A 22,811-nucleotide genomic window follows, 5' to 3' on the forward strand; every position below is an offset into this window, starting at 1 on the left:
TCAAATGTCACTCCAGGGTATGCCTACAAATCACAGCCCTTATTTGAAGTGTTTCTGAAATCCCCTTTGGGAAAAATGAAAAGTGGAAAAACGATTGGAACCAATTCCCTGTTTGACCGCTAGGTTTTATTCATACTATTGTACTCTTGCCGCATTCAGAACAACTGGGAACTGAGAACTCGGAAATATCCAACTTCCAAGCGTTCAGATCAACTGGGAACTCGGAAAATAACGACCTGCGACTGGGAAAAATCGATTTGAATGGTCATCTAACCTAGAATTCCAACTAGGGAACTCCGGCCTGTTTCTAGAGATCCGACTTTCTGACCTGAAGATCACTAACTTCCCAGTGGTTTTGAATGCGGCATCTATGTAGGCCTACCGGTATGTGCATTTTGATTTAAAAAAATTGCAGTGACAGTGACCACGTCAAGCAGCGACGCAGCGTACAGTGGGCGTGTTTCGTGCAAGCAGAAGGCGACCAGTTTCAGAAACACAACACAACAGAGCAGACAGCTGCACAGACGGACTGCCCGAAGGCATGAACTCAAAACAGCAGGCAACACGTCTGCAAAACAGGCCTGTGTAAAGTCTCTTAACGTACACGGTGCAGCATAATATCCAAGTATAAGTGCGTCATTTGGAAAAAGGTCATTCAAAATGTGGATAACTCCGGAGGAGGTGTTGCTGGCCAACGCTCTGTGGGTGAGCGAAAGGGCGAACCCCTTTTTCATTCTCCAACGGAGAAAGGGCCATGGTAAAGGAGGAGGCATCACTGGTAACTATGAAATTCAATTATTTGGTATAACTGCTTTCTGAAAAATATAATTTGTGTTGGCTAATGTCTTGCATTAGTAACGAGGGCTTTAGTTAGCAGGCTTGGGTGTTAGCAAGATAGCTAGCACACAGGCTAACTGTAGTGTTGGCGTGGGGAAGAGTGGCGCTAACTACTGTTAGCTAATTAACGTTAGCGTTGTTTTTCTTCACCTACCATGCTCGCTCTTTGCTACTACTAGCTATAACGCTTGCTAGAATGATGCTTTCAAGACACCTGGGAACTGGGAAAAATGAGGTCAAATCATGACGTCAGTGATCTTCAGTTCGGATTTCTAAAAAGATGCCCGAGTTTCCGAGGTGAAAGACCGTTCAAAATATTTTTTTCCCAGTCGGAACTCGTTTTTGCCCTAGTTCCCAGTTGTCTGTAACGCACTGAAGTGTTTATTTTGAGGTTTTCGAAGTTCCTAGTTGTTTTGAATGCGTTATTGAATTATGTACATTTTCTCAAATGCATCACTAAACAATAACGTTACACAGCTAGTAGACAACTGGTAGTTTTGAAAGGTCATCCAACTCGGGAATTCCAAGTCGGGAACTCGGGCCTCTTTCTCGAGTTTCGATTTTCCGACCTGGAGTTCACTGACTCCGAACTGAAGATCACTGACGTCATGATTCGACCTCGTTTTTTCCGAGTTCCCAGTTGTCTTCAAAGGACCATATACTAGTTTAGTCAACCCGAGACTGTGCTAGCTAGCCCTGCCATATGACCAAAATATTGAAGTTGGATTAGCCTCCCACTTCGAATTTGGATGCTACCATAAAACACCAGATATAGGTAACTTTAGCTATCTCCTGTAATTCTAGTAATAAAGAGAATTTCAATGGCATGTAATGAAGAATTTTTTTATTTTTTAAATAACTCTTTTTAGGCTAGGAAGCTATCTAGTCCAACACTCATAATTTGGTTAGATTTGTACTGAATTAGATCAAGTCTCATTTTAGGTGACTCAACACAAGTGGCCTTTCATTCACAAGGGTTTATGATGTTTCCCTTTGATTTAGATATCTCTCCCCCAAGTCCTTGTCTAAAAGCAACAGCACCACTGCAGCTGTGTTGCTGACGAGTTCTAGGAACATACGCCAGGTCTAAGACTAGCCTACATTACACATTAACCCGTCACATACGACAGTAACATGTAGGCTATGAAATAGTACAGCATGTAGAAATGATTGAGGTATGTGTACGTACGTGCACACGTGAGTTTCAATGCATGTCTGTATTATCAGACATTGGGCCTCAACAGGTGTTGGACTTCCACACGCCCGCTAAAAAATAGATGTCAATCCAGATCTTAACCAAATAACATTTGTTTACCCAGAAAGTAGGTTAAAAGTCACACATGCAAAGTTAGGACTCCTCCAGCTAGCTATTTCATATTTTGCATGGTTGACCTGTAGTCCCCTATTGGGATTCATGCCTAAAATGTTGTGCTGTTTTTCTTCAGGATTGTTGGTGGGCACCATGGATGTGGTCCTGGACTCCAGTGCCAGAGTGGCTCCTTATAGGATCCTGCACCAGACAGGGGACTCCCAGATCTTCTGGAGCATCGCTTGTGGTGGGTGCAAAACCATGCCATGACACCTCTGAATATTCTGGTATAGCCAAACTGTTTTGAAGCTAGCTTATTTAAATACAACTGTATAAAAGCATCAGGACTATATAAATGCTATCCATTATCATCAGGTCTAAAGAGACCTTTCCTTGTTGTGCTGAAATACTGTGTTTTCCCAGGCTCCTCCCGGAAGGAGATCACAGGGCATTGGGAGTGGCTGGAGACCAACCTGCTCCAGACGCTCTCCATCTTCGACAACGACGAAGACATCACCACCTTCGTCAAGGGGAAGGTCTCGGTAGGCACTGGCCACAAAGCATAGTTCAACCTCCTACAATTAGAACACATTCAAATTCTATGGTCAAACCTTGGGTTAGCCTATGTCTTAGTTGTTTCTCCCGTGTTATGTAAGCTACTGACTCAGTTCCTCTATTAAGAGCAGATCTATGCGTCATTGTCATGTTGACCGAAATCCACGTAATCTGGAAAATGCCATTCATGCCCATTCTAAGTGGCATGCGTGTGTTCATGCACGTCGGCACAGAATCTGAACTCCCTCTTCCTCCACTCTATCTAGGGCATCATCGCCGAGGAGAACAAGAGCAAAGCGGCCCAGGAGGACGAGGACTCTGGCAAGTTCCGCGAGGCCGAGCAGAAGATGAGGAAGCTGTTTGGCATGCCCGGCGAGGAGAAGCTGGTCAACTACTACTCCTGTAGCTACTGGAAGGGCCGTGTGCCCCGTCAGGGCTGGGTTTACCTCAGTGTCAACCACCTCTGCTTCTACTCCTTCCTCCTGGGGAAAGAAGGTGAGTGTGTGTGCTCGCATGCTTGCATAGGATGTGTGTGAGCATGCATGTGTGTCTAAGAATGAATAAAATGGGCAGGGATCTTATGAGATAGCCCCATTATCTTCTTCTATAACCTAAGAGAGAGTGTGTGAAAGGACATAGAGTATTGAGTTTGTGCGGGTGTAGAGGTAAGTAACCCCCGACAAATGGAATTCTATGAAGTCTACCTTTCTTCCTTCCCTTTCTGCTGTTTTTTCCTCTCTACTGCACACCTATCTCTGCCTGCTCGCTGCCCCCTTCCTTTGCTCTCTCTCTTCTTCTTATCCCTTTCTGTCTCTCTCCTCCCGTCTCCCTTTATAGTGACCCTGGTGGTGCAGTGGACGGAGGTGACACGTCTTGAGAAGAACGCCACGCTGGTGTTTCCGGAGAGTGTGCGGGTGAGCACACGGCACACGGAACACTACTTCTCCATGTTCCTCAACATAAACGACACCTTCAAGCTCATGGAGCAGCTGGCCACCATCGCCATGCGCCAACTGCTGGACAACGAGGGCTTCGCCGCTGACCGCACGCTGCCCAAGGCATGCAAGACGCTCAAGAACGTCTCGGCACTCAAGAGGTACGAGGTTTCAAGGTTCAAGAGAGATGAGTTGGGAATTTCCTTCTTTTTCTGACCAACATTTTCCCAAACACCTGTTTTCAATGAAATGGAGGCTTCTTCCAAGAACTTGCTTGTTCAACCTCCGGAGAACAGGGGTAGGCATTTCAGGTCCTGAAAGGCAGCACGGTGTCCATTGTTCCTCCTAACACACCAGATTTTGTTAATGACCGTCCTCAATTTTCTGCATCTCACCGATAAATCACCATTGTTTTTCATGTGTATATATTTACTGTATCTATCTACCTTTGCTAATTTCCTCCTCTCACTATTGGATGTTAACTTCAGGGACCTGGACGCACGGGCCAAGAACGAACGCTACCGGGCGCTGTTCCGCCTGACCCCGGACGAGCGCCTGGACGGACACACAGATTGCACGCTGTGGACGCCCTTCGCCAAGATGCACATTGTGGGCCAGCTGTTTGTCTCCAACAACTACATCTGCTTCTGCAGCCGTGAGGAGGACCTCTGTCAGCTCATCATCCCCCTCAGAGAGGTACCTACACACACAACGCAAGCACGCCCCTTTCTTTCGTTTTCGGCATCTTGCCTCTCTCTCTCTTTCCCTATGTCCTGCCTCCATCTTTCTCTCATTTTCCTTTCTCTCTCTGGCAATTTTTCACTCTCACTTTCTCACTCTGTGCATCTTTTTTCATGGGTGACATGATGTGCCTAATGTTCGTACAGTTGTACATTTAGAGTAAATAAACAAAGCACTCTCCCCCCTCTCTCTCTCACCTCCCGTTTCTTTCTCTTCCCCTCTTTCTCCTCACTCCCTCTCTCTAGGTGTCCATTGTGGAGAAGGCAGACAGCAGCAGCGTCTTGCCCTGCCCCGTGTCCATCAGCACCAAGAACAAGATGACCTTCCTCTTCGCCAACCTCAAAGACCGTGACTTCCTGGTCCAGCGCATCTCCGACTTCCTGCAGCGCACACCTGACAAGCTGTGGAGCGACGGCCACCCGCTGGCCCTCAGTGGCTATTCAGTGAGTCAGAGGGGATGTGTGTTGTTTGGGTGGGCCCTTTGATCTGTCGGTAACACTCTGTCGTGAAAGAGTAGGGTTGCAAAATTCCCAGATTTTCAAGAAGTCCTGGTAGCGGGGATTCCAGATTTCCTGCTTATTCACTCCTGATTCTGTGAATATTCCAACTGGGAATTTGGGGAAGGTTACTGTAATTTTGCAACCCTATGAGATTGTGATCCATAATATGGCTTTTTGACGTTTTCTGCTACGTTCTAGATCACATTAATATGATATGACCACTCATTCACAGTCATGCTTTTCTAGAATGACTTCTTTTGAATGCATTCGTTTATTACATACTGTATATCAAAATGTCTTTGTATTTTCTCTCTCTCCTTACTTCTTTTTAGCATGACAGGATATCCAGCTGGTATGTTTTAGCTGATAACGCCCCTTTTAAAGCCACTATCTCCTCCTTCCTCCCAGGTTTCTCCCAGCCCCAGTACTACCCCACTCTCCTCCAGCCTCCCCACACCCACGGGCACAGGAGGGGAACCGTCTCAGGGGCGCCACTACAGCCCCAGCCTGCCAACAGCCACACAGGGCCTACTCCACATCTACCAGAAGGACGACCCAGAGGACCACGGGCCCAAAGCTGTGAGTCCAACCCCACACAGACCCACGTCAATGGCTTAGACTGTCTTATGCTCTTAGAATATCCTACCCATTCTTTTTTTTTGTATAGGTTTTTATTACTTCTGTGTGCTCTCTCTGTTTTTTAAGCTGAAGTGATCCTGTCTGAACAGTCTTTTATTGTCCCTACCTAGAGATGTAGACCGAGTTTGATGCTTTAGAATGTAGTTTAATGTATGCCGTGTCTATGGTTCTGTTCCTATCATGGTAAACATTACACGAGAGGAAATACTATCTTAACCAAGTGTGTGCATAGGCAAGCTTGACATTTGACACTTGAAGGCCACCATCTGTTCATCTATCTATCTAGCTCTGCTTTAGGTTCCCAAACTCAAGGATTGCAAGTCAGGCCTGGCTCATTTGGAAACAGTGCTCGCTTCGCCATTCATTGTCTTAGCTCTTTGACGTTGTTTGCTTTGCTCATGGTGCCAAAGGAGCATAAACACCATGGTCTTACAGCATTCTAGTCATTGGATCACCAATGTCATTATATTGTTATAACATACCTTTAGCTTGGTGTCTTTTTTTTAGGTCATACTGATATACTGACCCCCCCCCCTCTCTCTTTCTCCTCCTCAGACCAAGGAGAAAATGAAAGAGGAGTCGTGGAACATCCACTTCTTTGAGTTTGGCAGGGGGGTGTGTATGTACCGTACCTCCAAGACCAGAGAGCTGGTGCTCAACGGTATCCCTGAGAGCCTCCGAGGGGAGCTGTGGCTGCTCTTCTCAGGTTGACATTTTGTTTTCTACAATTCAATTTCTAGAATTTTCTTAGCCTATGTGTCCCTAAAGAGCATATGCCTTTCATGGCAGAGTTTGGGTTAGCCCACATAGATACCGTGCTTCATTCACCAAATGTCTTAACTGGAGCATCCCAATATGCAGTCATTGCACTCAGTTTTTCTGATGGAAGTCAGGCTACATTTCTAAACTTCTGCTTTGGCTGTGTAGTCTGTGGCCGATGGCTCCAACCACTAGGCCACTCCTACTCTAGCACAGATGCATTATGTCTTCGTGCTGTTTTTGGCAGCACCTCTGTGGGGTTTCAAACCACCAACCTCAAGTAGGTGTCATTGCAGAGGAACTCTCCCTCCGTATGGTTTCTGTTCTTGTACCAGTTCTCAAAGACGCCACTAATCACCTACAGGCTAGCTTTGAGGGTTAAAGTTTGGTTTAGGTGGAGCTAGCAGAAAGCCAATAGGCCTGTACAATGAATTCAACAGAATTGTAGATTGTAAAGGTGAGGTAGATCATTTACCAAATAAACAAATGCATTCAATAATAGCCTATACGGTTTCTTCAAACATGGTGAATTTGAATGGCAGAGTTTGAAGGTTGAATATAGACTATATATACACAAAAGCATGTGGCTACCCCTTCAAATGAGTGGATTCGGCTATTTCAGCCACACCCGTTGCTGACAGGTGTATAAAATAAAGCACACTGCCATGCAATCTCCATAGACAAACATTGGCAGTAGAATGGCCTTACTGAAGAACTCAGTGACATTCAATGTGGCACCATCATAGGATGCCACCTTTCGAACGAGTCAGTTCATAGCGCGTAAAAATCCCGTCTTTGATTGCAACAAGCAATGTCAGCACAATAACTGTTTTTCGGGAGCTTCATGAAATGGGGTTCCATGGCCGAGCAGCTGCACACAAGCCTATGATCACCATGCGCAATGACAAGCGTTGGCTGTAGTGGTGTAAAGCTCGCCGCCCATTGGAATCTGGAGCAGTGGAATCGTGTTCTGTGGAGTGCTGAATCAGGCTTCACCATCTGGCAGTTCGGCAGACGAATCTGGGTTTGGCAGATGCCAGGAGAACCATAACCAACTCTTGCATTATGTTAATAGTAGGCTAAGTCTGCCTACATATTTATGAAAAGGCTATGGCAAATAGGAATAGGTAGGTCATTTGGCGTGCCGCTCAGCTGTGAGCTGCATTGTTGTGTGCTGCCCGACTCCAGCGGTACCAGTCATGTTCAAATAGGTTAAACTATCATCTGTGCATTTTTTAAAATATTTTTTACAGTACCAGTCAAGTTTGGACACACCTACTCATTCCAGGGTTTTTCTTTATGTTTACTATTTTCTATAATGTAGAATAATAGTGAAGACATCAAAACTATGAAATAACACATGGAATCATGTAGTAACCAAAAAAGTGTTCTTACGTGTAGGGGGCAGTATTTTTACTTTCGGATGAAATACGTGCCAATATTAAACTGCCTCCTACTCAAACTCAGAAGCTAGGATATGCATATTAGTAGATTTGGATAGAAAACACTCTGAAGTTTCTAAAACTGTTTGAATGATGTCTGTGAGTATAACAGAGCTCATATGGCAGGCAAAAGCCTGAGAGAAAATCCAACCAGGAAGTGGAAATCTGATGCTTGGAATCTTTCCAAGTCATTGCCTATCTAACACACAGTGACTTAGGTTTCATTTTGCACTTCCGAGGCTTCCACTAGATGTCAACAGTCTTTAGAACCTTGTTTCAGGCTTTTGCAGTGAACAGAGAGCGAACAAGAAGGTGGGGAAGTTGGTGACCCAGAAAATGACATGAGTTCATTGGCGCGCGTTCACATGAGGAGGTAGCTGTGTTCCATAACGTTTTTCAAGACATTGGAATAGTACGGTTGAAGTATTATTGAAGTTTTACGTTAAAAAGGCCCTAAAGATTGATACTTTACAACGTTTGACATGTTTCAACGAACGTAAATAGAACTTTTTTTGACTTTTCGTCGTGAAATTTTCCGCGCGCTACCTACATTTGGAGTAGCTTACTGAACGCGCAAACAACAAGGAGGTATTTATCGAACAAAACAAACATTTTTTGTGGACCTGGGATTCCTGGAAGTGCCTTCTGATGAAGACCATCAAAGGTAAGTGAATATTTCTAATGCTATTTATGATTTTAGATGACTCCAAAATGGTGGGTATCTGGTGTATTTTTCTGAGCGCTGTACTCAGATTATTGCAAAGTGTGCTTTCCCCGTGAAGCTTTTTTGAAATCTGTCACAGCGGTTGCATAAAGGAGATGTTCATCTATAATTCTTTGAATAACCGTTTAATATTTTATCAACGTTTATGAGTATTTTTTTAAATTGTTGTGCTGATTCACCGGCAGTATTGGAGGCAAAATATTTTCTGAACATCACGCGCCAATGTAAAATGCTGATTTTTGGATATAAATATCCACTTGATCGAACACAAAATGCATGTATTGTGTAACATGATGTCCTAGGAGTGCCATCTGATGCAGATCGTGAAAGGTTAGTGCATAATTTTAGCTGGTTTTCTGTTTTTTGTGACACATCTCCTTGCTTGGAAAATAGCTGTGGTTATTTTTGTATATGTACTGTCCTAACATAATCTAATGTTTTGCTTTCGCTGTAAAGCCTTTTTTAAATCGGACAACGTGGTTGGATTCAGGAGAAGTGTATCCTTAAAATGGTGTAAAATAGTCATATGTTTGAGAAATTGAAATTATTAGATTTGTGGTTTTGAATTTGGCCCTCTGATTTTTCACTGGCTATTGTCAAAATCAATCCCGTGTCGTAAGAAGTTAAACAAATCAAAAAAGATTTTATATTTGAGTTTCTTCGAGGTAACTACCCTTTGCCTTGACAGCTTTGCACACACTTTGCATTATCTCAACCAGCTTCACCTGGAATGCTTCTCTAACAGTTGAAGGCTGCTGAGCATTTGTTGGCTGCTTTTCTCTGCGGTTCAACTCATCCCAAACCATCTCCATTGGGTTGAGGTTGGGTGATTGTGGAGGCCAGGCCATCTGATGCAGCACTCCCATTACTCTCCTTCTTGGTCAAATAGCTTGTGTGTGTAATATAAACTATTGTCACATCACAATGTTGTTTCCATCGATGTCTTTTAAACATAATTGATTTCCGATTTATATCGTAATATCGCCCTACCCTACTTTACACCACTCCAGCCGACACTTGACATTGTACATGGTGATCTTAGGCTTGTGTGCGGCTGCTCGGCCATGGAAACCCATTTAATGAAGCTCCAAAGAAACAGTTCTTGTGCTGACTTTGCTTTCAGAGTCAGTTTGGAACTTGGTAGTGAATGTTGCAATTTTTACATGCTACTAGCTTCCGGACTCTGCGGTCCCGTTCTTTGAGCTTGTGTGGCCTACCACTTCATGGCTGAACCATTGTTGCTCATAGATGTTTTCACTTCACAATAGCAGCACTTAGTTACATTTACATTTTAGTCATTTAGCAGACGCTCTTATCCAGAGCGACTTACAGTAGTGAATGCATACATTTCATTAAAAAAAAAAATTCTTCGTACTGGCCCCCCCGTGGGAATCGAACCCAAAACCCTGGCGTTGCAAACACCATGCTCTACCAACTGAGCCACACGGGCTCTAGCAGGGCAGTTGACCGGGGCACCTCTAGCAGGGCAGAAATTTGACCAACTGACTTGTTGGAAAGGTGGCATCCTGTGACGGTGCCACGTTGACTCACTGAGCTCCTCAGTAAGGCCATTTTACTGCCAATGTTTGTCTATGGAGATCACATGGCTGTGTGCTCGATTTTACACACCTGTCAGCAACGGGTGTGGCTGAAATAGCCAGATCCACTAATTTGAATGGGTGTCCACATGCTTTAGAGTGTGTGTATATAGTGTACATCCACATCAGCAATCTGTTGGTTTCAAGGAAAGCACTCACTCCTACCTTGTGACTTGAAGGTAGTGTGTTTCATTGTCTCTGTTGCCATATTGACTAGGGAAGTGTTGTTATTGCAACGTCACCAAGCTGAACCCTCCCCTCCGTCATTCCTTTCTGACTCATCTGGTATCAGCTGACCAACTGGATTCCTGAGTCATGCGGCCTAGCTAAGCAAGGGTTACGCAATAATAATGAGAGAACCTAGAAACTGAACCCCTGGATTGTGTTGCTATGTGGATGTGTTTTCGTACTTTGGCTGTTTCCTCTATGTAAAATGATAGCACTCAATGACCAGGATTGTGTCCTGCAATGATATCTGGGATGAGAGTCAATGACTAGTCTGTTTTCAGGAATCTGTCGACTTTGTGTTTTCTAGCAAATAGTTAGCCCATGTTTTTGTTGCTACGACAAACAAACTACCAGTCATACAACGGATAGAATCAAAAGGATCTAAACATTAGATCATTTGCCGACTGACAAATCCATATGGACTTAATCTGCCTCATAATCCATTGAATTAACCCTTTTACTACCATCCATCTCCTCTCCAGGAGCTCAGAATGAGATGGCCACCCACCCTGGCTACTATGCTGAGCTGGTGGAGCAGGCCATGGGCCGCTGTACACTGGCCACGGAGGAGATCGAGAGGGACCTGCACCGCTCCATGCCTGAGCACCACGCCTTCCAGAATGAGATGGGCATCGCTGCCCTCCGCAGGGTCCTCACTGCCTACGCCTGCCGCAACCCTGGCATAGGATATTGCCAGGTATGACCATTGTTTTTTTTTTTTACTTTACTTAGGCTCGTCGCTCTCCAGGGAGTATCATAGGCCATCAACGACTCTCCATCACACTCAGTCTTGTTCCATCTTATGCCAGATCTTTTGGTGTCTGCTTCAAGCTCCCGCTGCCAGGTGTTTCTTGGGTGCCCTCTCTTCCATTTTCCTTGTGGGTTCCAGGGTGGAGCTTGCCTGGTGATGTTGGAAACTTGTTAGGTTCCTTTATGTTGTTAAAAAACAATTAACATGGTCACTGGCTGTGAGATGTTATGAGATTTCTTACACTTTGTTTTAGTTTGTTACTTAGACCAATCTGTTATATTTAGAAACTTCTCTGGAATGTAGAATTTGGTTCCAGAGAGTGGGCAATTGAGTTGGATGCTTTGAAGTAGTTGAAAGAACTCAATGTAAGTTCAATGTAATGCTATAGCGGAATTAAATTCCTTGAAAATGCCATCTGAAACAGACTGAGTGTTTGAGTTGACTCAAACATGAAAAGCCTCAAGCTGATAATGTGATTGGAACGAAGGCCTAGCGTCCTAAGCATTCCCTGGAAATAGTGCTTGAAATATATGGAACAGGGAAACAGGCTTTCCATAAAAAAAATGTGGCACCGGACATTTATGTATTTATTTACAGGACATTTCAGAAATTTGCCGGACCCATATGCGTTGGGTGAGTAACCTGATTAAGGCATCCACCCATGGTGCTCAGAATGACAGAAATCACATTTAGATGATGGTAATTCATATTAACAGAACGTGCAAGACGAGGATGCAACGACGTGCGGTTGTTACCGAATTCGGATGTGAACTTTGAAGATGTTTGAATAACTGTCCACGTTTACTTTTCCTCAGCCAAAAAGACGAGTAACGAATAGCAAAATCACTAGCTAATGTCAATTTAATATCCCACAAAGGTTTACCTAATTTATTGGTCAGCTTGTCGGGAAAGAAATAGCCTATTCCAAACAGACTTTGGACGATAGATCCTAAATTCATACAACCTGTAGGCCTAGGCTACATTTTAATATTATTATTATTATTATTAGAATTTTTTTTAAAGCAATGACTCTGACTTAACAGATCAGAACGTTTAGCTTAAAATGTTGATAAACGATTACTTCACATTATATTCGCATCAATGCGCACAAGGCAGTAGGCTACGTGCAAATGTTTCTTCCATAATGCTATTGGCGGGGGGAAAACGTTGTCAAAAAGGCACCGCACATGCTAATGGTTTCAAGTGACAGAGATGAAAATATCCGTTAGAAATGTATGACTAGGATTGTGCCTTTGGCTTCAGGACAATGAAAGAAAGTTAATATAAAATAATTGCCTCCACTGATATGGTCAGATTTTGGCTAGGCTACTTTTAAGCAAGGTAATGCCGAATATGTATTAAAACGTTCAGGTTCCAAACAATTTAAGTATGTGTTTTCAAAAAGCATACTGCCTCCAGCTCATTGCAAAGTGGTGTGTGACGCGCTGATGAAGCCTGCCTATGCATTTGTTGTTTGAGATGTTGTAGCAGCAGCTCTCGCGCTCTGCCAGATTTTCCGCTCAAAGGCTTTGTATTTGTATGCTGTACATGTTTGATAAATAAGATGCATAACGAATATACTGTACAGGTGCCAATTTAATTCCACAAAATTATGCAAATGTAACTATAGACTGATAAGCATGACCAGTCAAATGTATTTACATCAACTGGTGTTTCATGAATAGGTGAAAAAGGACAATTTTATTTGTCTGTTTCTTTTTATCGGCCAAAAGCCGATTTTATTACCGGCTAACGGAAACCTTGCGAAGAAACTACCGGTGGTCTGTTCTTTACTGTAAGGCTATTATGTCTGCCTGTTTTTGTCTCTGATTCTTTCTTCTCTTCAGTTTGTCTTCTTGTTGTTAATTCTTAAGTGTGTCCCCCGTCTCACTCAATGGTCCATACCGTCGGGCAGACAGGTTTGGTGCATGAAGTCTGATGCGAACAGACTTAGCGACAGCTTCTATCTACAAGCAATCAGACTGCCTGAACACGAAATGGACTGACCACCTGCTCTGATTCTCCGCACCTTAGCACACAACCACACAGACACACACACACATATACATTCATGCTACACACACACACATCACAACTGCTGCTACCAGACTCTTGTTATACTGCTCAATGTATACACTTATCCCCCCTTCCCCAATACACATGTCAATTTTGTACTATAAATTGTGCCTTCCTGTATTATTCTTATGCTAAAATGTTTTCTATTCTACTGACATTTACTTAGTTTGTATTATTTCTTATTGTCGAGCGAGAACCTGCAAGTACGCATTTCATTGGAAGATGTATATCATGCGTATCCTGTACATACAACTAATAACTTGGAACTAGAAATTCACTAAGACAGGAAATTACGTTTGTGATGCTGCACAAGCAGAAGAGTACACAATGATCGATGCCTGTCCTCTCCAGGCGATGAACATCGTGACGTCGGTGCTGCTGCTGTACTGTACAGAGGAGGAGGCCTTCTGGCTGTTGGTGGCTCTGTGTGAGAGGATGCTGCCTGACTACTACAACACCAGGGTTGTGGGTGAGTGACAGCTAAGACTGGCAATAGAAATACAGAGCCACTAATTACCATAGAAATAGAACAATTGCTGAAGGTTCTAAGTGTGATAAGAACTCAGTAGTTGGTGTGGGCTGGGGTCGATTCAGTTTTCCAATTTTCTATAAGGACTTTTCATTGCATGAATTCAATTTTACTTCTCTTCCTAAAATGAATTGAACCCAACCTTGATGTGTATGGATGTCTTTTTTAATTCTCCCTCTCCCCCAGGTGCTCTCGTTGACCAAGGCGTGTTTGAGGAGCTGACTCGTGAGTGCCTCCCCCTCCTCTACGAGCACATGCAGGAGCTGGGCGTCATCTCCACCATCTCCCTCTCCTGGTTCCTCACACTGTTCCTCAGCGTCATGCCCTTCGACAGCGCCGTGCTCCTGGTCGACTGCTTCTTCTACGAAGGAATCAAGGTCATCTTCCAGGTGGCGCTGGCCGTGCTGCATGCCAACATGGACACGCTGCTGGGCTGCACCGACGAGGGAGAGGCCATGACCATACTGGGACGGTGAGTGGTGGGTGGGTGAGACCATCTGCTAGTCTGCACTGACGAGGGAGAGGCCATGACCATACTGGGACGGTGAGTGGTGGGTGGGTGAGACCATCTGCTAGTCTGCACTGATGAGGGAGAGGCCATGACCATACTGGGACAGTGAGTGAGGGATTTCCGGTGTTTCTTGGAATTGACACCACACATTATGTAGCCAAAATGTTTCATTGGAAGGGTAACTATAGTGTAACTATACAGAAGCCTTAATTTTTTTACATTTTTATTTATGAATGGTGACATTACCATTCTGGACTGATGGAGCTATAGCCATATTGCGCTGGACTGAGAATTAGTGGTTGTTCTCTCACTCTCTCTCAGGTACCTGGACAATGTTGTCAACAAGCAGACTGTGTCTCCTCCCATTCCCCACCTCCATGCCCTGTTGACCAGTGGTGATGAACCACCACCTGAGATTGACGTGTTCCAGCTCATCAAGTCATCCTATGACGTAAGACAAGTGCTCCCAGCATGACTAGTAGAGCCAAATGACTTTTTCACTGAAAATTCCATTCTTAGTTCTTGAACACAACTCGCTTGTTTACTCAATCGCATAGAACAAGGGGAGATTGATGTAGATTCTACAAATCAGTGACTTCGGGATACATTTGTAACCGACTCTATTGAAAGCTACTTCAATTCTATTATACTACAATTCTCTAACACCTGCCTTTTCCCTCTGTTTCTCTGTGTCCCTGAGCAGAAGTTTGGAAGTCTGCGTGCTGATGTCATCGAGCAGATGAGGTTCAAGCAGAGGTTAAAGGTTATCCAATCGCTGGAGGACACTGCCAAGAGGAGTGTGGTGAGTTCATATGTCAAAGAAGTGACTGTGATTTAAGCGCTTAGTGACGTTGGTTTCTTGATCTCATTGCGTTGACGGTTGTAGTTTGACGTTGACAACTGAATTTCATAGCATTGAGATTAGTCTACATTAGACTCCATTCCAACCTTCACTTAATAATGATCTGTTGTCTTACTGTTCTTACTTGGTCCAATGTGCTATAGCCAGAGATGTTTCTCTGTCTGTTGTAAAGCTGTGTGTCTGTCCACAGGTAAGGGCCATCATGACCGACTCAGCCTTTAGCATCGAGGAGCTAGAAGAACTCTATGTTCTCTTCAAGGTGAGAAATTGGCATAATTATTACCGCCCCTGTGGCTTTTTACACCATTACCTAACACTGGTCTTCAATATTTTATTCAGTAAGTTCTCTGTTAGCAATGTTCTAAACACTTAGTGTGGTGGGTGGTAAATAATAGTTGCTTGTTTTGCCATGTTAGTCATGGTTGTGGTGATGATAACATGTCACAGCTGTCACATGTTAGGTGTTATGCAACCAAGTGAGCCATTATCAATAGACTGAGAACAAAACAAGTTGTGGCTCATGCTCCAAACAAGTGTAAATCTGAAAGCCTTCAACAAAAGCCATCACTATCAAGCTGTTAGCTCAAGTCCCTCAACTGTCAAGCATCATTGGACAATCCATTCAATGTTTCAATCAGCTAATACCACTTCTGACCTGCATCCCACTCCCCTTCCCCATGGCAGGCCAAGCACATTATGAGCTGCTACTGGGGGGCCAGCTGCACGGCGGCGGAGCGCCACGATCCCAGCCTGCCCTACCTGGAGCAGTACCGCATCGACCTGGAACAGTTCTGCCAGCTGTTCGGGGCCCTGGGCACCTGGCTGTGTGGCACTCACACCGTCACGCTGGCCGCTCGTCACTTCCGCTTGTTGGACAGCAACAAGGACGGCCTCATCAACTTCAAAGAGTTTGTCACGGGCCTGAGTGAGTTTGGAGATTTGAATTAAGGAATCGCGACTTTCTGCAACTTAACTGACGTGCATTACAACATTGACGTTTTTGGCTGTGGTTTTGAGAACAATTATGTGCTAGTTTGTAGAAGGATAAGTCCCAGTGCCTAATTTGATTGGTTGATTATAAGATTGTAGTTAGCATGGATCCCACCTCTGCCATCAATTGGGTAACTGACCAACCATATGTCTCCCATCAGGTGGGATGTACCATGGAGACATGACAGAGAAACTGAAGTTACTGTACAAACTTCACCTGCCGCCAGGTAAGCAGGGAAAAACACAACTCTTCAGGTTCAATAACAGTCTAACCTACCTATGATAAATGTATTGCAGACATACTGCAGGATATTGACACTCCCATTCTGACTTCTCACTATTTGGCTTCAGACTTTTCACTCAGAAACAAGAGTTCTAGTGAATCAATAAATGCAGAGGATGTGAGGCTGCAGCCAGCCAGCACACACTCTTGTGACCCTGTGCTTTGGGTGGTGTGTTTTTAAAGGGACAGTATGCACATGAGAGAAGAATTGTCTCTCAAATCAAATTACATTTTTCACATGCGCTAATTACAACAGGTGTAGACTTGACCGTGAAATGCTTACTTACAAGCCTTTAGCCAACAATGCAGTTTTAAGAAAAGAGTTAAAAACAATTGAGCAGTTGGAGAAAATGTGTGTGCTTGTGGGAATGAGTGACAATGTGTATGTATTATAATATGTTGTGACTTTACTTTCATTAATCTGATGACTGTTATTTATCTAATCAAATAATTATGTTTTGTTACCCAATTTAAATGAATCATGTAACTCAATAGGAATTTGGGGCACCACGAGAGCGGTTCTTTTACCATCTCCCGAATTAAATTCTAAAGGTTACATCCATGAACATCCATATTACATCCATAAACAGTCAACTTATTAATCATAACCTCGTATCATATCATCATTCTGAACAGTCGTAGCCTCCTGCATCTGCAAAAAGCCCAGCCTTTCTTATGATTCAGTACTACACAAATTGGTTTATTTATTTACTAGCTAACGAAACAGGTCCCTTGCGGACTAACACAATATGCCGGCTTGTTACAAAAGAGAGAGGTTGAGAGAGACAGACTACTTTGGTACATTTTAGAAACTACTCTCACAGTAACCATATACTTTGCACACGAACTGTCACCGTTTGGAGTAAGAAATCATGAATGTATTTACGTGTAGATGTCTTGGTTCTTCCAGTGATTGTCTGGGAGGTGAGCTTCTCGCCTCTACCTCATGTTGAGATTTCAGAGTTTGAACCACTTTAGAAGTGAGCTGCAGCTACATGCCTCTCTGGCCTGATATGTTAATTCTTAACCGACCGTTTTATACAGTTCATTCAAAAGGGGTGGTTCGTGAGGCTGACACGCTCTCTGACCTAACTCAAGGGGTGGTGACTACTTGCTGTGCAGTTTTATATAAACAATTTCATCTTATAGTTTCTAACATCACATCCCTCTCTTAACAAAATCACTCAACATATTTCATACACAACATAGAGGATGGCGACTTCGTACATGTAGTGTATATACTTTTCAAGTTACAGTATTTACTTTAACATTTTTAATGACATCACAAAATGACAACCAAAATGACATTATTATTATTATTCTTTTGATCACATCTGACCATTCCCCACGTTCTATGTTAGAAATATTGTTCCAGTATTCACTTTAGAACGTGTTAGTTTCAGCTGGGAAAACGTCTGTGAAACAAAGGCACATTCCTGGGTGAATTTGGAGAGGGAGATGGCCTAAAGTTCTAATCCTTGATTTACAACAGGGTGTGAACTGTCAACACCCACATCAGCCCCCCCCCCCCTTCAGGCTGAAGTTATTTATTGCCAAGCTGATCTGACCTATATGGATCCTCACATGGACAGTCATGACAAATGCATGCTAGTGCTAACATGCTTCTTGTTTCTTTTACAGCATTGTGTCCAGAGGAGGCTGAGTCGGCACTAGAGGCTGCGCAGTTCTTCACTGACGATGACAGTCCACAGGGTACACACACATTGCTGTTGACATATGCGTAGAGCATACACTCTTATACTTCTACAGGGGAATATACACACTTGGTAACCTTCTCTCATACTGTAGTTTGCTCACAATGTAAATTTGACATTTTAGATTTTCTACTTGAGGCAATGAGTGGTTCCTACAGTCCTGCTCCGTTGCATGTGTGTGTGTGTGCATGGAAAACGGATTTCTACTACTTGATTTAACTGACAATGTGTGTTATCATCATCCTCATGGTATTGTTGGATCTGTTTCCTCCCTCACTTGCGTTCTGTCTTAATCTCTTTCTCTATGTTGCTCTTTATTTCTCTCATTTCTGTAATTTCTTGCTCTCTCCATTTCGTTTTTTCTTCTCAACGCTCCAGAATGTCCCTTCCTGTCTGATCTGGACTTCCTGGTGCAGGAAGTGACCTCAGGTTTGTCTCTCTGTGACTCTGTGTCACAAAGACACATTTGATGAACAAAATGTTGGGCACGGTGTCTTCAGGCAGAATAGTCAATCTAATATTCCAATCTACAAATTTGTGAAACAATTATTAGTTTTAGTTCATAGAGGACACTCTCTAACCTGTTAATAACCTCGCCATGTGATAGAGCATACCAGCAGATTACACAACTTTATACAGAGTGGGCCCCCCCTCATTTCCTCTTCCTGTCCACTTGGTACAGTCCACTCGGGGCTTTCTTTGGAATGTTTTGGTGTGATAAACATCACGTCTTTCCCCTTATCTGACCTCCTGTGGTATCTGCATCTCAGAGCGTGGACTTTCCATCCCTGCCTGTTACCCTCCTAGTATCTGTGGGCTAGTTGACTCACCTCATCTTCCGTGAAGTGAATGTCTCACAAACTAATACAAACATCAAACCCCTCCCCCACACACCTTCCAACCTTTGTCTAAATAACCCACTTTACCCCCTGTCACTGTGTAGTGTGTACACTGGTGTGGATGGTCTGAGTAGTGGCTTTGTGGACATGATGATGGTGTTTGTCTTCATCTGCAGGAGAGGAGATGAAAGAGGCTGGGGAAGCATCGGGAAGCGGAGATGCAGAGGAGAAGAAAGGTGAGCCTCACTCCGCCTATGTTAATTACCTTTCTGCAGTATTGATATTCTTCCTTTGCAGGATTCAAGCGGTATTGCTATACGTATCCAGTGTAATATTGTGATGTCGGTTTCAGAGGTGAAGGACTATAAGTATTACCTGAGGATGTGGGCCAAGGAGAAGGAGCCCAAGATTGAGACCATTAAAGACCTTCCCAGGATGAACCAGGTACACATTACTCAGAGATGACCATAACTTGACCACTCATGCACACTTGGAGAAGCCATTTCTGTGACTGATCCCCTGTGTGTCCCCTACAGGAGCAGTTCATAGAGCTGTGTAAAACCCTGTACAACATGTTCAGCGAGGACCCATTGGAGCAGGAGCTCTACCACGCCATAGCCACTGTGGCCAGCCTGCTGCTGCGCATCGGAGAGGTGGGCAAGAAGTTCACCAACAACGGCGCTAAGAAACCAACCGACCCCACCTACACCCAGGCTCCCACCCTTGCCGCTGAACTGCCCCAGCCCGAAAAAGAAGAGTCGAATGGGGAAAGCAGCTCAGGACAGTCCCTGGTCTGCAAGGCCTTGGCGGAGGCCCAGCTGGAAACGCCGCCCCAGCAGACGTCGGACGAAGAAGTGAAGGATGACACGTCGGTCTCGTCCTACTCCATGGTGAGCACGGGTTCGCTGCAGTGCGAGGACATCGCCGATGACACAGTCCTAATTGGCTGCGCCGGTGACCAGCAACGGCGAGGCAGCACGCTGGACGGCGATTGGTCCATCACCTTCGAGCAGGTGCTGGCATCGATGCTCACTGAGCCGCCCCTGGTGGACTACTTTGAGAAGAAGGGAGACATTCAGGCAAGGATGGCAACCTGTAAGATGCAAAGGGTGGTGGAGAGGCAGGTGAGCTCGTCAAGCGACCACGAGTTGGCCCAGCTCTCGACCTGAGTGGACCCATCCAGAACTCAACACTCACTGTCATTTCTTACCCGTAGGGGAAACCGATCACTGTCCAACTCGAGTTACCGTCCGGCCTTGCCTCACTCCCATTTCACAGGGAGCTCTAGACCTGTATCTCTGTTGTTATTGTCATCCTTTTACATTTCAGATGTGTGTGTGTATATATAGGAAATATATCTATTGAAACAGTATTCAGTCTGTAAGCATTGAGTCTGCCCAACGGTTCTTACCTTGGATAAAAGCCACATAACCCTAAACATTTACAACCTATTACATCAACCCTACCACATTCAGAACCAGATTCAACCTAAGCCTGTTCCTAGACTAAAAGTCACTTTCAGTAGAGGTTCTCCATTTCACATGCTTTCTAGTCCAGGACTAAGCTTAATATTTGTCTGGGAAACTTGCCCTTGAAGTGTAGTGGCTAATCCAAGGATGGGATGTTGTGCAGAGGAACATCGGTGCAGGATATCAGAGTTATACGTGTTAGTACTCAACTGTATTTCTGTTGCTTCTCCTAGCACACTGCGGACCACAATCTAAGCTGTGGACAAAAGCCTTCAACTGGAAGACCTATATGAGACATGTATAAGACCTATGAGACATATATATGTTTGTGTCTGTGAAATCCACAGCCATCTCAAACTAAAGAAAGAAAGCCTTAAAAAAAAGACTGAACTAGATGTTAGATTTTAGAAACAGCTTGTTTTTGTTTTGTGTAGGTTTTTCTTAGAGAAACCGTTGGGAGAATGTCTGCGTTACCACTCTGTTCTCTGGCCAGTACTTGCTTCATTAGTCCCATTTCAGCAGTCGGTTATTTAAACTACCTTTGGGTGTGTAGTCTTATAGTACAACTCATCATGGTAACACATTGGTGTGGTTTGGGAGAGTCCTCCCTCCGCCACTAACTAACAATTAATCTGCAGTCTTCAGATATACATGGAGCTTCGCTCATTTGGTGACTTGCCTGCCAGGACCTGATTGGGCTGTTTTTGTAATGGTAGGTTGGGCATATACACAGGGATACTGTAGTGTTGGCATTTTGGGGAGGGACCTCTGTGAGGCTATAATCTGCAGAGTTGGAGCATCACAACAAACAGCATTGTTTTCATTGAATGCCCTTCTTGAATTTGACCTGCATATCAAACAAGGCAGTATCTCTTCCTCCTAGTTCAAAGCAGACTATGGTGCTATGTGTCATTCATCAAATTACCTCAAATATTGTTTTACCCAAAGAAATACAATAGTTTTTCCATTACAGTTACTAGGGCGAGCTGTGAGTCAGTTGTATCTTTGTATTCGGCCCAGAGTTAAATTGACCACCTGTAAGTGGTAAATGGTTACCCCTGAAATTGCACTGCTTCTGTCATTTCAGAATAGCAGTAAGGAAACATTTCCTGCAAGCAAATACTATTTTAACAGATTCCCATTAAATTTCCATCTTGAAACACTTGCTAAAACTCCATGTAACGCTTTTCCTTCACGCCAATATGAGTCCCAAGCTGTAAATTACTGCATATCATTTTCGTATTACCTTCTATCGTTCAATGCTTTTAAATGTGTTAGATGTTTCTTGATAAAAAATATAGCTTCAAATTGGTCTCATGTTATGAAGGAATTGAGAAAAGTGTTACTCTCCTCCTGAATATTCATAACCTTGTTTTAACAGAGAAGCTTCATACACAGTACTTTGACTATACACCCACATTGGTCACAAACATAGATATTTTGCATTCTTTATGTCTACTTTTGTCAACAGCAATTTTTTATGTTTGGCCAGAAAAAGTATATTTTTAAGTATCCGTTGTCTTTAAACCATTCAACCCCCCCGACTTCGGAAGAAACCGGACAGATGTAAGCAATATGGTAGCTCCAGTTCCGATGAGGTTTGGAGATTATCGGTCATATTGCTCACGCCTGTCTAGTTCCTTCAGAACTTCAGATTGAAAAATACTAGAGAAGTAGGAGTTAGGGATTGTTGTACAAGGCTATAGGCTCCTCAGTTTTAGTTTCCATTGTGGATATCCAGACAGGTCTGAGATCCACGGAGAAATGTGCTGGCGCTGCTCAATACTGGTCTCCAAACTGTTCTTCTATGACACTAAAACTAGACTTAAAAGGTTGTCTGGCTGGCCCTTTGTGCAAAACCAAACAACAGTCCAGCATTGCCCAAGGAATTTTTTTGCAGCATTAAATACCAAGTTTATTGGCACTTTGTAAGATAGTTTTATACCCCAAGTTAAATTTATCAGTGTTATTTGCGCAAATTCCCAGTTAATAAAATTGTATGTAGATTATGTAATGTTGGCACACACAACCTGTCTCTCTCTTTGTATATTCTTTGCTTTTCATCTGCATAAGTTTCTTATATCTAACGAAAATGACTAATTTTACTTGTTTACCTTGCAGACTACTTGCTAAATGTGAAAACAAAGAATGAGGAAGCAGTTTTAAAACTTTTTGGGTTCTGGGATAGCCTATGTGGCTGTTAAGTCTGTTTATCCACCTATAGCTATAATGTCATTACTGTATCCATGTAACAGATGTTTATTCACAAACTTGCATTGCATTTTAAATTGTATTTGATCAGTACTGTACTATATTGTGTAATAAATTAAAATACTGAATGAAATAACTTGGTTTTATTTAATTGAACAGGCTTACACCCTTTGGGTATATTAATAGTGTTTTTAGCTCTGCAGACAGAAGATTGACCACTCTTAATCCAATTATTGTACATTATACAATGTATATGACAAAACATATTTTTACTGCTCTAATTACGTTGGTAACCAGTTTATAATAGC

At 43.5% G+C, this 22,811-nt stretch overlaps 1 protein-coding gene across 2 annotated transcripts; it reads left to right on the forward strand.

The window, feature by feature from the left end:
* The first annotated feature begins 405 nt into the window (after positions 1 to 405).
* LOC106611593 (TBC1 domain family member 9B) lies at positions 406 to 22,636 on the forward strand. Of its 2 annotated transcripts, XM_014211973.2 has the most exons (22): positions 406 to 778; positions 2,283 to 2,393; positions 2,570 to 2,688; positions 2,968 to 3,196; positions 3,539 to 3,797; positions 4,125 to 4,332; positions 4,623 to 4,820; positions 5,286 to 5,456; positions 6,072 to 6,222; positions 10,750 to 10,964; positions 13,446 to 13,563; positions 13,810 to 14,095; positions 14,456 to 14,585; positions 14,838 to 14,936; positions 15,187 to 15,255; positions 15,681 to 15,921; positions 16,148 to 16,213; positions 17,911 to 17,982; positions 18,363 to 18,413; positions 19,000 to 19,059; positions 19,176 to 19,267; positions 19,360 to 22,636. In XM_014211973.2, exons 1-22 carry the CDS (start codon positions 661 to 663, stop codon positions 19,990 to 19,992), a joined length of 3,696 nt encoding a protein of 1,231 aa, XP_014067448.2. In that variant the 5' UTR covers positions 406 to 660; the 3' UTR covers positions 19,993 to 22,636. The 2 variants fall into 2 exon arrangements, with proteins under 2 accessions (XP_014067448.2, XP_014067449.2); XM_014211974.2 differs by lacking the exon at positions 18,363 to 18,413 and having other exon boundaries at positions 408 to 778.
* The last annotated feature ends 175 nt before the right edge of the window (positions 22,637 to 22,811 follow it).

Source organism: Salmo salar, chromosome ssa09 (genome assembly GCF_905237065.1).
Source record: "Salmo salar chromosome ssa09, Ssal_v3.1, whole genome shotgun sequence".
Taxonomy (NCBI): Eukaryota; Metazoa; Chordata; class Actinopteri; order Salmoniformes; family Salmonidae; genus Salmo; species Salmo salar.

Coding starts and splice junctions, on each gene's coding strand:
- LOC106611593 (XM_014211973.2), top strand. CDS start 661: ATGTGGATAACTCCGGAGGAGGTGTTGCTGGCCAACGCTCTGTGGGTG. Junction 779..2,282: donor TAAAGGAGGAGGCATCACTG/GTAACTATGAAA, acceptor GTTTTTCTTCAG/GATTGTTGGTGGGCACCATG. Junction 14,586..14,837: donor TCATCAAGTCATCCTATGAC/GTAAGACAAGTG, acceptor GTCCCTGAGCAG/AAGTTTGGAAGTCTGCGTGC.